The following is a 14,095-nucleotide window of genomic DNA, read 5'->3' as shown; positions in this document are numbered from 1 at the left end:
AAACATGATCGTCAGTTTGTGTCATTACCCTCATATGGCACGATTGTAGTTTTCTTTTATATGCAAGACTGAAAGGGAAATAAATGACCCTTCCTCGTTGTGTAACTAGCCGTATTAGTAATAAATGAATTTGTCGTTATTCATTATTTGATTTTTTTTTTTCTATTAGTATGTAATCAAAAATAATAATATACAAACGAAAGCTTATAAGTTCTTTCAATCCTATTCATCTACGAGATAGTTTTAAAAGATTATATAAATCTCAGCCATATGTATATTTCAAGTCTGAAATTATAACAACATAAAATTAAGAACCATCAGATTCATTTGTTCGTTTCAATTTATTTATCATTTGCTTAAGTAACTCTATAGATTTCTCAACCGTTAGATTTAGAATCGTGAGCTTTTGATCTTCTGGTGACTATAGGAACACTGATCCAATGAAATTGCTTCTAGTCCCAACCTAATATCAAAGAACAGAAATGAACATTAATATCCAAAACACATATGGGCTTGAGGCCCAAGATTAGATCTGCTCATACATTATCGTTCTTCCTTCAAATTTTTAACAGAGCTCACTCTGTTCCTCTTTTCAAATTAGGGCTTTCTCACGCCCAAATCCTCCTTCTTTCTACCTCCAATTTCAACATTCCCACCCAATTTCCAGAGGTTTAGGGTTTTAACACCCCCCACCCAAATCTCTCCAATTCCATCTCCCATGGCTATCTCTCAGGAACTCTACCCCTCCCAAGATGACCTCCTCTACGAAGAAGAGCTTCTCCGAAACCCTTACAGCCTCAAGCTCTGGTGGCGCTACCTAATCGCCCGATCCGACGCCCCCTTCAAGAAGCGCCGCACCATCTACGAGCGCGCCGTCAAGGCCCTCCCCGGAAGCTACAAGCTCTGGTACGCCTACCTCCGCGAGCGCCTCGAGCTCGTCCGCAACTTTCCGATCAACCACTCCGAGTACGAAACCCTAAACAACACCTTCGAGAGGGCGCTGGTCACAATGCACAAGATGCCGCGGATTTGGATTCTGTATCTGCAGAGCCTGACGGAGCAGAGATTGGTCACCAGGACTCGCCGGAGTTTTGACCGGGCGCTGTGTGCTCTGCCGGTGCAGCAGCACGACCGGATTTGGGAGCTGTATTTGGTGTTCGTGAGCCAGAAGGGGATCCCTATCCAGACCTCGCTTCGGGTCTACCGGAGGTACTTGCTTTATGACCCGACTCATGTTGAGGATTTTATTGCGTTTTTGATAGAGTCTGAGCTGTGGCAAGAGGCGGCGGAGCGGCTGGCCTCGGTGCTTAATGATGATCAGTTTAGGTCAATTAAGGGGAAGACGAAGCATAGGCTGTGGTTGGAGTTGTGTGATTTGCTTACTAAGAATGCCACGGCGGTTTCGGGGTTGAATGTGGATGCTATCATTAGAGGTGGGATTAAGAAGTTTACGGATGAGGTGGGGAGGCTGTGGACGTCGTTGGCGGATTATTATATTAAGAGGAGTTTGTTTGAGAAGGCTCGGGATGTGTTTGAGGAGGGTATGCAGGCTGTGGTGACTGTGAGGGATTTCAGTGTGATTTTCGATGCGTATGCGCAGTTTGAAGAGAGTATGCTTGCGATTAAGATGGAGGCTTTGGGGAGTGATGAGGAGGAGGAGGAGGAGGAGGAAGGAGAGAATGGGAGAATGGAAGATGAGAGAAGTGAAGAGGAGGAGGAAGATGTCCGGACCAATGTAGACTTGTCTGTGGCTGAGCTTGAGAGGAAAATACTCCATGGGTTTTGGCTACATGATGAGAATGATGTTGATTTGAGGTTGGCTAGATTGGACCATCTTATGGATAGAAGACCCGAACTGGCTAATAGTGTTCTTTTGAGACAAAATCCGCATAATGTAGAGCAATGGCACCGGAGAGTGAAGCTGTTTGAGGGGAATCCTACAAAGCAGATACTTACTTACACCCAGGCTGTGAAGACAGTGGATCCAATGCAAGCAGTGGGGAAGCCTCATACGTTGTGGGTTGCTTTTGCTAAGCTGTATGAAACACATGGAGATATTGCAAATGCAAGAGTAATTTTTGATAAGGCCGTCCAGGTGAACTACAAGACAGTGGATAATCTGGCTAGTCTATGGTGTGAGTGGGCAGAAATGGAATTGCGGCATAAGAATTTTAAACGAGCCCTGGAACTGATGAGTAGAGCTACAGCAGAGCCGTCTGTTGAGGTCAAACGAAGAGGTAATGCTCATCCTTTAATGGTTTGCTGGGTAGTTTTGTCTGCATTTGTGATTGGTTTGCCTGTACATTTAAATATCACAAAATTCCATTCAGAATAAGAACTATGGAGCGGTTTCATTCAGTATTTTCAGTTTATAGGAATTTTAAACATGAAAATACTTGTAGTATCTATTTTCGTTTCACACTTTGGAGCCAGAGAATCATCTCTTGAAAGTTAATAATCATCTTTGTTCGCTTGGAATTGATTGCTCTTTTCCCTGCTCTCTATTAATGAACCCAAATAATATGTACTCTTCATATCTGCTTGACGTCTGAGTGCCTTCTTAATTTTAATGCTGTCGCAAATTTTTGTTTCTTGAACAATTTTTTCTTCTTAAATCTTACTTTAAACCCTATCTGAGTTTGACATTGTTATGTTGTATATTATCCTTTCATATTCCATTTTTCTACAGACAGCTCTTTTTTGGTTACTCTTGCACCAATGTGTTTGTAAGAGCCCCATTGAGTTGTGGCTTTCTATTAGTTTATTCAACTGTTGAAGAGAAAAGGAAAAAAAGGTTGCATGTCTAGTTGTGAAGCATATCTGGAGCTAAAACTAATCTTTTGAACCTTTGATTGATGTTCTTGCAGTTGCTGCTGATGGGAATCCACCAGTTCAGATGAGGCTCCATAAATCCTTGAGGCTTTGGACCTTTTATGTGGACTTGGAGGAGAGCCTGGGTACACTAGAGTCTACTCGGGCAGTGTATGAGAGGATATTGGATTTGAGAATAGCCACACCTCAAATAATAATCAACTATGCATTGCTTCTGGAAGTATGACATTCCTCCTACTGCTATTTTCTTGAAATTTCTGCATCTAACTATATTAACATTGAAAAATTTACTGATGCAGGAACATAAATACTTTGAAGATGCATTCAAAGTCTATGAAAAGGGTACTCAAATATTCAAGTACCCGCATGTCAAAGACATATGGATTACATATCTCTCTAAATTTGTAAAAAGATATGGGAAGAATAAGCTCGAACGTGCAAGACTGCTCTTTGAGGATGCTGTTAAAGCGGTATGAACCCTCCATTCCCTTTCGACTTTAGTCTGGTAAAAGTATAATTTACCCTGGCATTTCTAAACCATTAAATTTTTGACAATGTATTGCCTATTGTTCATCTGGTTGAACATTGTTTTTCCACATTCATCACCTTGGTTTTAGTTTATGATTATATCTTATGATCTCATCTGATTAGCAATTATTGGTTAAATTTGACATTTTGTCTTGTCAGATTATTCTTACGTCCTACTGTCCATTTTTGAAGTGAAACACCGCAAATTATTGAGGTCTAATTAAAGAAGCCAATGGTTTCGTGTGTCTGGAAGTGGTTTACTTTTCATTTACATCTCATGGGCATGGTATTGCTGTTTTTTTTATCTTATCACTATTTTGGTGCAATCACAGTATGCGTATACACGTTTATATTATAATGGGATGGATGGAATACCTTAGATATTACAGGCCAAACTGATTTTGAAGTTCAATGACCTTTTGGTGCCATGTCCATGCATTCAATTGTAGAAGTGGTAGGGTTGTGTAGATCTTAGGTTAAAAACTTGCAACTAAAAACATGATAATGAATTTGAGCAGAGCTGGAACAACTAAAAGACACCCACTTCGGTCAATATGGTAATCTCATCTAGTCTGGCTTACTAGCTACTGATTTTTGTTGCTGTTCCTATAGAGTTCAAAACTTACAATGACAAATTTGATATTTAATTTGACTACAGCTGGAAACAGATAAAATTACACCCTCTAGTGTTTTACTGGGTTTTCGTTGTCTAAATTTGTCTGAATTCTTTATGATTTTGAAATTAGTTTTTGACTTCAAGTTCAATAGTGCTGGAATGTTGCATTCTTGCATATTCATACTGACCTTGATTTGTTCTGTCAGGCTCCTGCTGATGCGAAGAAACCTTTGTATCTTCAATTTGCAAAGCTGGAGGAGGATTATGGTCTAGCAAAGCGGGCTATGAAGGTCTATGATGAAGCAACTAAGGCTGTTCCAAACCATGAAAAGTTGAGCATGTATGAAATCTATATTGCCCGTGCAGCTGAGATATTTGGGATCCCCAAAACAAGGGAGATATATGAGCAAGCAATAGAATCTGGTCTCCCTGACAAAGATGTGAAGACAATGTGTCTAAAGTATGCTGAACTCGAGAAGAGCTTGGGCGAAATTGATCGTGCTCGGGGAGTTTATGTATTTGCATCTCAATTTTCAGATCCACGATCGGATGCAGAATTCTGGAACAAATGGCACGAGTTTGAGGTGCAACATGGGAATGAAGATACGTTCAGAGAAATGCTTCGAATCAAACGGAGTGTTTCTGCAAGCTATAGCCAGGTAAGTTGATGAAATCACAATTGTATCTGTATTACTTTTACCTGCCTGCTAATTGCTTATTGCTCATCTCCACTCGTTTTTTGGTTGTTCTTGCAGACACACTTTATTCTACCTGAGTATATGATGCAAAAGGACCAGAGGTTGAGCATTGATGAGGCAAAAGACAAATTGAAACAGGCTGGAGTCCCCGAAGATGAAATGGCTGCTCTTGAGAGGCAGTTGGCTCCTGCGATCAGCGATACACCCTCTAAAGACAGCAACAGAAAAGTGGGCTTTGTGAGTGCTGGAATAGAATCACAGACTGATGGAGGGATAAAAGTTGCTGCAAATCACGAAGACATTGAACTACCAGAAGAAAGTGATTCTGAAGATGAGGCGAATGTTGAAATTGCACAAAAGGAGGTCCCAGCTGCTGTTTTTGGAGATTTGGCTAACAAGAGAAAGGATTCTGAAGATAATGAGGGCGGAGACAAGGATGGTGAGAGCCGCCTTGGTGCTCTTGAGAGAATAAAGAGGCTGAAGAAAGTGTGATTAATGAAGGTTTTGATGCATTAGATATTGAGCTCATTTTGTATTGAGATTTCTTTTTGGCCCCTTTATTGTAGCCTGTACCTGTATATTTGAAGCAAATAGCTCTAGTTTTCAGTACACTTGATGTAACTGAGTAGTACTGTGGAAGGTGCATGCGCTTTCAGGTTTGTATCTCATTTTCAAAGAGGTTAACAAGAATTACAGATAACATGAACCACATCATCAACTGATTCTACCACTGCATTTATTTGGAAAGCATTTTCCGATGCTGTAATTATTACCCAAATGTTTTCTGTGTCCTAAACAAGAGAATGTGGAAAGTTGCAGAATGTTATAAAAGCTACAGGGTCAAGTGAAATAATTGAAAGCTGCCAGAGAGACGGTAGAGGATAATGTTGCTGAAGCTAGAACAAAACTTGAAAAAATAAGATCTGATGTCGAGTTGTGGCTGACAACAGTGGGCGAGATCATTGCAAAGACAGACGAATTGTTGAGTGAAGAAAGCCAAAGCAAAGCTGAAATGTCTCCATGGCTTTTGTCCTAATCTGACCGTCCGTCACCAACTAAGTTGGCACTGGAGGTTGTTGAACAGTATGGAAGAAAAAGAATTTTCCCAAGTTTCGTGTGGTATTCTTCGGAAGGAGGTGTGGGACTGTGGGGGAAACTACAGGAGATAATCTGGCTTTTCAATCAAGGATGTCAGTTGTGAAGGAAATCATGGATAGCCTGAAAGACACTGATATTCAGAGAATGTGGGTGTGTGGCATTGGAGGAGTGGATAAAACCACGTTGGTCATAGAAGTTATTTGATAATGTGGTCATCCTATAAGATGTGAAAAGTAATCCAGACCCGCAAGCAATTCAAAAGAAAATTGTTGAAAAGTTGGGCATGGACATTCTTCAAAATGAAACTATAGAAAGTAGAGCGAATTGTCACAGATACGATGCAAAAAAATTCTCGTGATTTTGGATGATGTTCAAGAAAAAATGAGTTGGGAGAATTTGGGACTTCCCCCGTCTTCCAACTTGAGATGCAGAACTTGAGATGTTTTAAGATGCGTGCAGATAAAGTGTTTCAGCTAGACCTTTTAGATAAAGAATAAACATGGACTTTGTTCGTGAAGATTGCAGCTAACGTCATTAAACACAAAGGTTATATACAAGATAATGATATAGCAATCCAAGTAGCCGAAAAATGTGGAGGTTTGCCCTTATTAATCGTCACAGTAGCAGGTGCTTTAAAAGGAAAAAATAAATTAGATTAATGGAAAGACGCCTTAAGACGACTTAAATTGTTTGATAAAGAGGTTTAATATATTTCTCTTTGAAATCATTTCTAAAAAAGGTCTGAGAGTTCTCTCTCCTCGTGTTTTTTGGGAAATTTAATTTATCTTATTTTTTTCACCCCCATCATGGTCTCCACGAAATTCAAGTGATGTTATTGGCTTGGAGCCTTGGACCACCACATGGCAGTGCCACGTGGTAATCCGGGACCACAGAATAATTCCCCGTACTTTTCTATGGTGGCCGCAAGGCTGAATTTTCAACTCCAAATCACAGATCGTCCTTCCTTGATTCAATTCCAATCCTTTTCCGTCTTTCCACTCATTTTGATCTAATCTCCCTTACCTTCTTCAACCCAATTCATCTCGAGCATCCACATGGGAGCCATCGACAATGAGATAGAGGCCTCGCTTGCCTTCATTTTATTAATTCCCTGCTCTTGTTAGCTCATTTCCTATGTTTCGAGCTCAAATGTACCGAATTACAACAGACTAAGTTAGAAATGGTGATGTTAAGGGAATAATAAGAATAACTAAGTAAATGTAGAGAGAATATCACTTAAAACATCACATATAATGCTCTTATCACTGATTCCAATCTTAATGCAAGTTTTGCCACGTGTAATGTAAGAATAAATGAGAGGGAGTCCTTGACTTTCTTTGTTCTTAGAGCTATGAATGCCTGTATTGTGTACTCGGATTTTCACCGTAGGAAGGAACATAATAGATCTTCAGAAAAGTTCTATTTGTGCGGTTCCAATGTCTCACCCAATCCAACTTAGTGGCCCAAAGCAAAGTAGCACTTTTTTTTTTGGCTTAAAAATATTTTTATTGAAAGGAAAAAGAGAGCTAAGGGGGGAAATAAAGCAATACATCTTAGGAAAAAAAGAAAAAATAAAATTCAAAAGGCATAACCAATTGAGTCAAAGGTTAAGACACACAATTGACTTCCGGTTGCGAGTAGGATAGGGACCCCACAAACTAGTTTGACAATGTTTGACCTTCGATTTTTTGTGATGAGTCTTTGGTAGAGCCCGAAGGAGATTCTCATCTTCTAAGACATATGGAAGCAGCACATTTAGACATACGGAAGCAGCACATTTGGACATACGGAAGTTCAATTGGCGCATTCCAAAAGGTTTTGAAACTTAGTTTCAATTCACATTTGGGGAATCCTGTAAGCTTTTGAATCTCTGGAAATGACCTAACTGGCAGAAGCTTTACAATGAAATTCTTATGCAAGAGATACCATGAAATAGAGATAATTTGTAATAGCAAATGTACTCTAGCTCATTCTATGAATGAAATTGCATTTTAAAATTCAAGTGGTTTTCCTAATCCCTAACCATTATTACCATCTGATTTTGATGAATTTATTCATAATTCCAGTATTATAATCAAATTTCTCAATAGCACTAAAAAAAACACAAAGCCACAATCAGTGCACCTATCCAAGATTCTTCAGTCGTTTAATAGAAAACTGAAAAGGCCAAGGTTGGTGCACCTAACCCAAACCAGATCGATCTGGAGAAGCCTGTGATAGTTATGGCACTAAATAATATAGTATCGATACCATACTTAACAAAGGACAGTCGATCATTCAATCATCAAATAGGTTAGTTTCTCAAGTGCCCTGTAATGGGCTGGAGGATTACGGTCTAGCAAAGCGGGCTATGAAGGTCTATGATGAAGCTGAGCATGTCCAAACCATGAAAAGTTGAGCATGTATAAAATCTATATTGCCCGAGCAGCTGAGATATTTGGGATCCCAAAACAAGGGAGATATATGAGCAAGCAATAGAATCTGGTCTCCCTGACAAAGATGTGAAGACAATGTGTCTAAAGTATGCTGAACTCGAGAAGAGCTTGGGCGAAATTGATTGTGCTCGATGAAAATATTTTGGGCATCGAACATATCGTTGGCAAAAGTTGTTTCCTAATATGATGCAGGAAGCGTGAACACGATAGTAAGAGGCTCCGTCAAGCGTCGAAAGTCATATGAGATGAGCTCTAGAATCCACTAGCAATTACGGGCACAACCATAATATTTGGTTTTAAAAAAAAACTTGAATGAAAATTACAATCTAAGAGGTGCCTTATATAGACCACATAACATAAACCTAATATAACTATAAAACATAAAGAACAATTTATTGTACACTAAAACTAGGAAACCTAATTAAACCTGATTAAATAAAAATCGGAAATAGAATCCTAGATACTAAAGAATATTACGCTTGGAATCCCAATAAAGATTTTGCTCGAGAATCCCGATATATCCAAAAGAGTAATTTATGATTAATTCCATTATTAAGAAGTCGATTTGAATACCAATTTCTAATATTTAAATTATTCTTCTTAATGTGAAGACGCTTATTTCTTTACGAGATTTTTTGTTAACATTGGCTAAAATCTCGTCCTACATCATAATATCGGCAAAGTTGTTTCCTAATTTAGTGCTAAGCCAATGAAAATTTGTTGGTTAATGTTGTCTCTAGTTAACCAATGAAAATCCGTCGACTAACGCTTTCTTCTAATCCATCCTATAAGAATTGTTCAATAAGAACCTGCAGCCGACTTCTCTCTTCAATTTTGCCAATTACCACATTGTTTTCTTTTGAACAGTACCACATACTTAGGTAGAAGAGCACTGCTGTTTCTCACGTATAAAACCGTAGCCTTCCTATTGTGACTTGGATTAAAGCAACTCAATGGATCATGTTCTTTCTCCGAGTTAGTCAAGTCTATCCTCCCTGGAACCACTTTGCACAATATTACAGCCTTCCTAACCGTAACATCTCCAATATACTCTAGTGCCATACTGCTCGATGTAGTACAAATCCCTCTCTTCTCATGTCTTAGAACCGAACACAGGCCACATTCATCTGAATCGCATAGCTGCAGGGTTGGAATAAAGCCTTTCGAGGCAAGTGAGCATGACACGGGTGCGCCATAGAACCTCCAAAGCACATCAAGGTTGGCCAGGCTACATGGCCCTGTTTGGCTATCTTCTTGTGCCTGCACCTGTTCTTCAAACCGAGATACCTTTTCCGGTGTATTCTCAACCTTCAGGACCCTCTCGATTAGCTGCCTCCAATCGTTTCTCTCAGAGTTCCTCAACCCTTCCCGGAACAAAGGTTCTATTAGTGTGTTCATAATGTACTCATGTTTTTCGCCCGGTTCACTGAGTGGTACTGCAGCTCTATTATTGTGCGAGTTCTTATTGATTGGAAGGCCAGAACTTGAATTAGTTTTTGACTTGTTACGAGGTATAGAAGAACCCGCAAAACAAAATCCAATAAACAACCGTGCCATCAGATCAAGAATCCCAGACAAGAAAACTAAATTCTAAACGCAGTGTGTATACATTACATTCTGATGCTTATAATAGAGAAAATCTATCAACGCTAATTAGAACCAAATTTCTAAATTGACTAGGGAAATCTAATTATAGAGCCAAATTCCTAAATTGACTAGGGAACTTGATCTATACTCCTCAACCGACTTGATTACACTTCCCTATTACACAAGACAATATCATTAAGAAATTTGCGGTTACTGAGGTTAGAACGTTTATCTAGGAATTTTGACAAAAAAAAAATCTAGGAACAAAGGTAAAAAAAAAATTACTCGATAATCAATGAGTGATTTTACATTGATATCTTATTTAATCAGCGACTCACTTCAGAGACCCTTTTTGAAGACTTGTGAAGGATATGTAATAACTAAACAAGGAGTTATTACTACTTTATTTGTGCCTTGGTGATTTTGATGTGAAGGTAAGAGTCAGAGTATACAACAAAAAACTTGTACAAACATCATTAGAATTTTTGTTCTTAATTTACAAGGCAGCAAATAAAATTTCTTCCTGTACAATACAGACTACTGACTGACGTGTATTTTCTTTTCTGTAACCATAACCGAAAGGAACTTCGACTCAAAAACCAATCCAAAAATCCTAACTAGCTAGCTAGCTGTAACTTTGTATCTTTACTTTTTTTTTCTTTCATTTTTTTTTTCAGTGAGAAATTTAAAATTCAATGCAATCAAAAATCACTACCTGTGCCTACATTAGAAAATCAACTTCGATGCATATAACTGGACTAATGGCTTCCACGGTTGATCATCTCCATGTACTGATCCAATGACTCCTGTCTCTGCAACCTCATTTCTTCGTTGATCTTCTGTATAAACGCCTCGACTCGGCGGTTCAAATCGTCCTGACTCGGCGACGGCTCTTTCCTCAGCTTAATCCCTCCCGGCGAGGAACTCACAGCTGCCATGGTCCTCACGGTCATGTCCTTAAACGTCTTTGACTGTTGCACTGCTTCTGACGTCTCCTCGTCCACTTCATCGTTAACGTTGACACCTCCGCTACCGTGATGATCCCACGTGTCGCTCTTCTTGATGTGCCGGCTCAGCGGCATCGCACGCCCCTCCGTTATCATCTTCCACGTGTTCTCCAACGTGTCGTGCCGTTTTGGCACCTTGGACACTCGTAACGGCCTCCCACCTGAAAAGTAATCTTCAGATAAGTTCACCAAAAAAATACTATTGAACGGCAACAAAACATGGCCCGTGAATCATCATTTATCAGATTTGTTTCAATTTAACCACTCAAGATAAAAAGTTTTAATCACAAAAGGTTTTGAAAAACGACAGCATTATCCCTATCTTGCAGCATCTTTTGGTTTCATCAAAGGATAATTTGGTCATTTATTACACCGTGAAGTAGACTGCTTGTGGATGTTTTAAGCCATACGCCATGTTTGAATACTACTTTGTTCTTACTTCAAATGAACGCGATGTCGTTGTAACGGAAAAGATGACAACTCTAAGGTTGACCTGACCTAGTGACTAGTCGTGTTCTTCAGATTTTTAAAATCGGAATCATGAAAATGAGCGAAGTTATCCAAAATAATTACCTTCAGGGGTGGATCTAGCCGGTTTCCGGTGACTGAATCTCGAAGAGACTAGAGGCTTCTCCACCGGCAAAACAATATCATCGAATTTCGTAGCATTCTCCGGCGTCGTCCACGTGGCTGTCGAGACCTCGATCTCATCCTCACGATCATTATCAACCTCAGCCACAGGCTCTTCAGGGTTGTTAAATGGTACCATAGACGTCACCTCCTTAATCACGGCCTCCTCTCTGTCATCGTACACAACCGGTGACGCCGCCACATCCTCTTCTCTTCTGTGCTCGTACACTGGTGGCGCCACATCCTCTTGTATATGCTTGTACACCACCAGTGGCGCCACGTCATCTTCTGTGTGCTCGTACACCACTGGTGGCGCCACATCCTCTTGTATATGCTTGTACACCACCAGTGGCGCCAGGTCATCTTCTCTGTGCTTGTATACAACCGGCGGTGGCGTTGATTCAGACTCCGGGGAAGGAAGCTTTGCCTGAAGCCGGTCATGGTGGAACATTGAGGAGGCGGCAATGGTGATGATGATGGCGTTGATGACGACGTAGAGATACGGCGGGCGGAGCAAGGATTTGCATGAGCTCCAGATCAGAGGAAGGTTTGAGACGGCGAACTCAAACACCAACGGAACATAGAGCTGCATGGCCAAAGCCAAAGCCACAACGCCGCTCGAAATCAACAGAATCTTCAACGACACCAACCACGCCATTTTCGATTGTATTTTGAGGTTCTAATTTGAAGATAGGTCGATTGTATTTTCAGGTTCTTATTTGAAGACAGGGAGATAGTGTGTGTGTTTTTGAAGTGGGGATTTGGAGAGAGCTGGATAAGCGTGGTGTGGATTGTACAGAGGGAAAATGCATGGGGATATATATAGAGGGAGAACAAGGACGCGTTTGGGGAGGGAATGTAGACCGTGGGATTTCTGTGAGGACAAATTGACGGCGATGATTTGGGGACTGTAAACCGTTGGCATGGGGCGGCCTACGTGTAGAAGGAAGACTATCCTCGGATTGGCCCACGTACGTATCAGATTTTGGTAATGATTATGTAGGAAGAAAAATGATAATAAGGATGAAATAGCATAATTAAAAAGATGAATAAGCGTGGAGCTGGAGGCTCCTCACAAATCAAAGACTCTTCTGTGCATCTTATTCATGGCGATTTGGCAAGTAATGATGAAGGTGAAGCAGATGTGTCGAAAAAACATAAGAAGATGAGGCAGTGTAATTTCCATATTACACGCCAAATTTTGAATTGTGGCCACTAATATGATGGGGAATAGTGTGCTCACTCACCATGTATGATTTTCACATTTAACTCAACTTTTTAATTGCTTGAATAGTATATTGTTTGATGCAAGAGTCACTTATCATTTTGAGTCTCCATTCAAATGTATCAAAAACTGCACTACGCGAAATCAGAATATTATTCGGTCGATATAGTCGAACTTTGTAACAGATAATGAACAAATTAAACTGTTGAACGCTAACAACAACGTAACATCCTTAACCATGACCGAAAAAAGATTTAAGACTCTGGGAGGGAAGGGGCGACTAAGAACGCCTCCTAACCTGGAAAACTCTAAAGCTCCTACCAAAGCTCGTAGTTATGTTTTTTATTTTTCCTTTTATTCTTAATTAGTTTTTTATTTTTTTTTATTTTTTTATTTTAAGGGTTTGGAACCCAGCCGAGCTGGGAGGCTCAGCCCCACGCCCGGTTCAAATTAATAAAGGAAGAAAGCAACGGGGGGGAAATAACAACCTGTACCCCGAGCTCTTTACACAGGAGATCAAGCATCTGAAAAGGAAAGTACAAGTTGGAACTCTTGAAAGGAGCCCATGAAAGCACTGGCTAAAGAACCAATTAAGATCACAGGAAAAGAGAAACTGAGATCCAACTGTCATGAATTAGAGAAACCAAACTAACGCACTGAACCAGTTAGCGAAACCGGTAGTCCGTCTGGGCTGAATAGTCATGACCAAAAGCGCTAATCAGGAAAGGCGGAATTGAATCCCACCAAGTTGGACTGTCATTTGTGGCTCCAAAATTAGCCAGCTTGTCGGCCACACGGTTCCCTTCTCTATAGATATGGGAGATGTGCACTTCCAATTGGCGGATCGAAGCAACACAGTTTTTCCATCTAGTACGAAGACGCCAAGGCACCCTGGATGGATTGTTAAAATAGTGCATAACCAACATTGAATTGGTCTCTAACCATAGAGGAAACCAGTTACGATCACTTGCCACTTTAACAACCGCCATTACTGCTAATAACTCAGTGTCAATGGCCCATGGCACAATTGCTTTACAAGAGAAGGCGCCTAAGAAAGCTGCATCACTGTTTCTAAAAATGCCTCCAAAGTCAGCATGATTGGGATCACGAAAAGAGCCATCTGAATTTGCTTTGAACCAATTCTCTGGCGGGGGAGTCCATGTGACTGGAATATAACGAGGTGCCATGGGGCGGAGGGGGGAGATGCCCAATAGGCCGAAGATGGGGGTTACAGAGGATGCCAGGGAGGATGAGGCAAAAATTAAATAGATTAAACTATAACAATTATATTTATTTATTTATTATTATTTTTTTTTTATGCATTGTATTTTTATTCTTAATTAGTTGTGTATGCGTGAGATGAATTAACATGCATTTGCAGAAAAATTGTTATAGTTTAATCTATAACCCATGGCCCATGCCATGATTATTATATATAA

The 14,095-nt window shown here is 40.1% G+C and overlaps 3 protein-coding genes across 3 annotated transcripts; 1 reads left to right on the top strand and 2 right to left on the bottom strand.

Moving 5' to 3' along the window:
* The first annotated feature begins 555 nt into the window (after window positions 1–555).
* On the top strand, window positions 556–5,388 carry LOC133729719 (uncharacterized). The gene is made up of 5 exons (XM_062157280.1): window positions 556–2,237; window positions 2,868–3,052; window positions 3,132–3,302; window positions 4,183–4,635; window positions 4,732–5,388. Exons 1-5 carry the CDS (start codon window positions 719–721, stop codon window positions 5,164–5,166), a joined length of 2,763 nt encoding a protein of 920 aa, XP_062013264.1. The 5' UTR covers window positions 556–718; the 3' UTR covers window positions 5,167–5,388.
* A 3,647-nt stretch (window positions 5,389–9,035) lies between these two features.
* Window positions 9,036–9,764, bottom strand: LOC133731395 (uncharacterized). The gene has a single exon (XM_062158775.1). The coding sequence runs from the start codon at window positions 9,762–9,764 to the stop codon at window positions 9,036–9,038; it is 729 nt and encodes a 242-aa protein (XP_062014759.1).
* A 477-nt stretch (window positions 9,765–10,241) lies between these two features.
* Window positions 10,242–12,232, bottom strand: LOC133729718 (uncharacterized). Its single transcript, XM_062157279.1, has 2 exons — window positions 11,375–12,232; window positions 10,242–10,962 (listed from the first exon to the last, which is right to left on the bottom strand). The coding sequence occupies exons 1-2, from the start codon at window positions 12,087–12,089 to the stop codon at window positions 10,553–10,555; spliced, it is 1,125 nt and encodes a 374-aa protein (XP_062013263.1). The 5' UTR covers window positions 12,090–12,232; the 3' UTR covers window positions 10,242–10,552.
* Window positions 12,233–14,095: the final 1,863 nt, after the last annotated feature.

The sequence above is a fragment of the Rosa rugosa genome, chromosome 2, assembly GCF_958449725.1.
Source record: "Rosa rugosa chromosome 2, drRosRugo1.1, whole genome shotgun sequence".
NCBI classification, from domain to species: domain Eukaryota; kingdom Viridiplantae; phylum Streptophyta; class Magnoliopsida; order Rosales; family Rosaceae; genus Rosa; species Rosa rugosa.
This window is presented reverse-complemented; position numbering and strand designations above follow the sequence as displayed.

Bases quoted from the DNA above. Each gene is read 5' to 3' on its own strand.
- LOC133729719 (XM_062157280.1), top strand. From the start codon at position 719: ATGGCTATCTCTCAGGAACTCTACCCCTCCCAAGATGACCTCCTCTAC. The intron at 2,238-2,867 runs GTAATGCTCATC...ATGTTCTTGCAG, and splicing joins TGTTGAGGTCAAACGAAGAG to TTGCTGCTGATGGGAATCCA. The intron at 3,053-3,131 runs GTATGACATTCC...TTACTGATGCAG, and splicing joins ACTATGCATTGCTTCTGGAA to GAACATAAATACTTTGAAGA.
- LOC133731395 (XM_062158775.1), bottom strand. From the start codon at position 9,764: ATGGCACGGTTGTTTATTGGATTTTGTTTTGCGGGTTCTTCTATACCT.
- LOC133729718 (XM_062157279.1), bottom strand. From the start codon at position 12,089: ATGGCGTGGTTGGTGTCGTTGAAGATTCTGTTGATTTCGAGCGGCGTT. The intron at 10,963-11,374 runs GTAATTATTTTG...ATTACTTTTCAG, and splicing joins GGCTAGATCCACCCCTGAAG to GTGGGAGGCCGTTACGAGTG.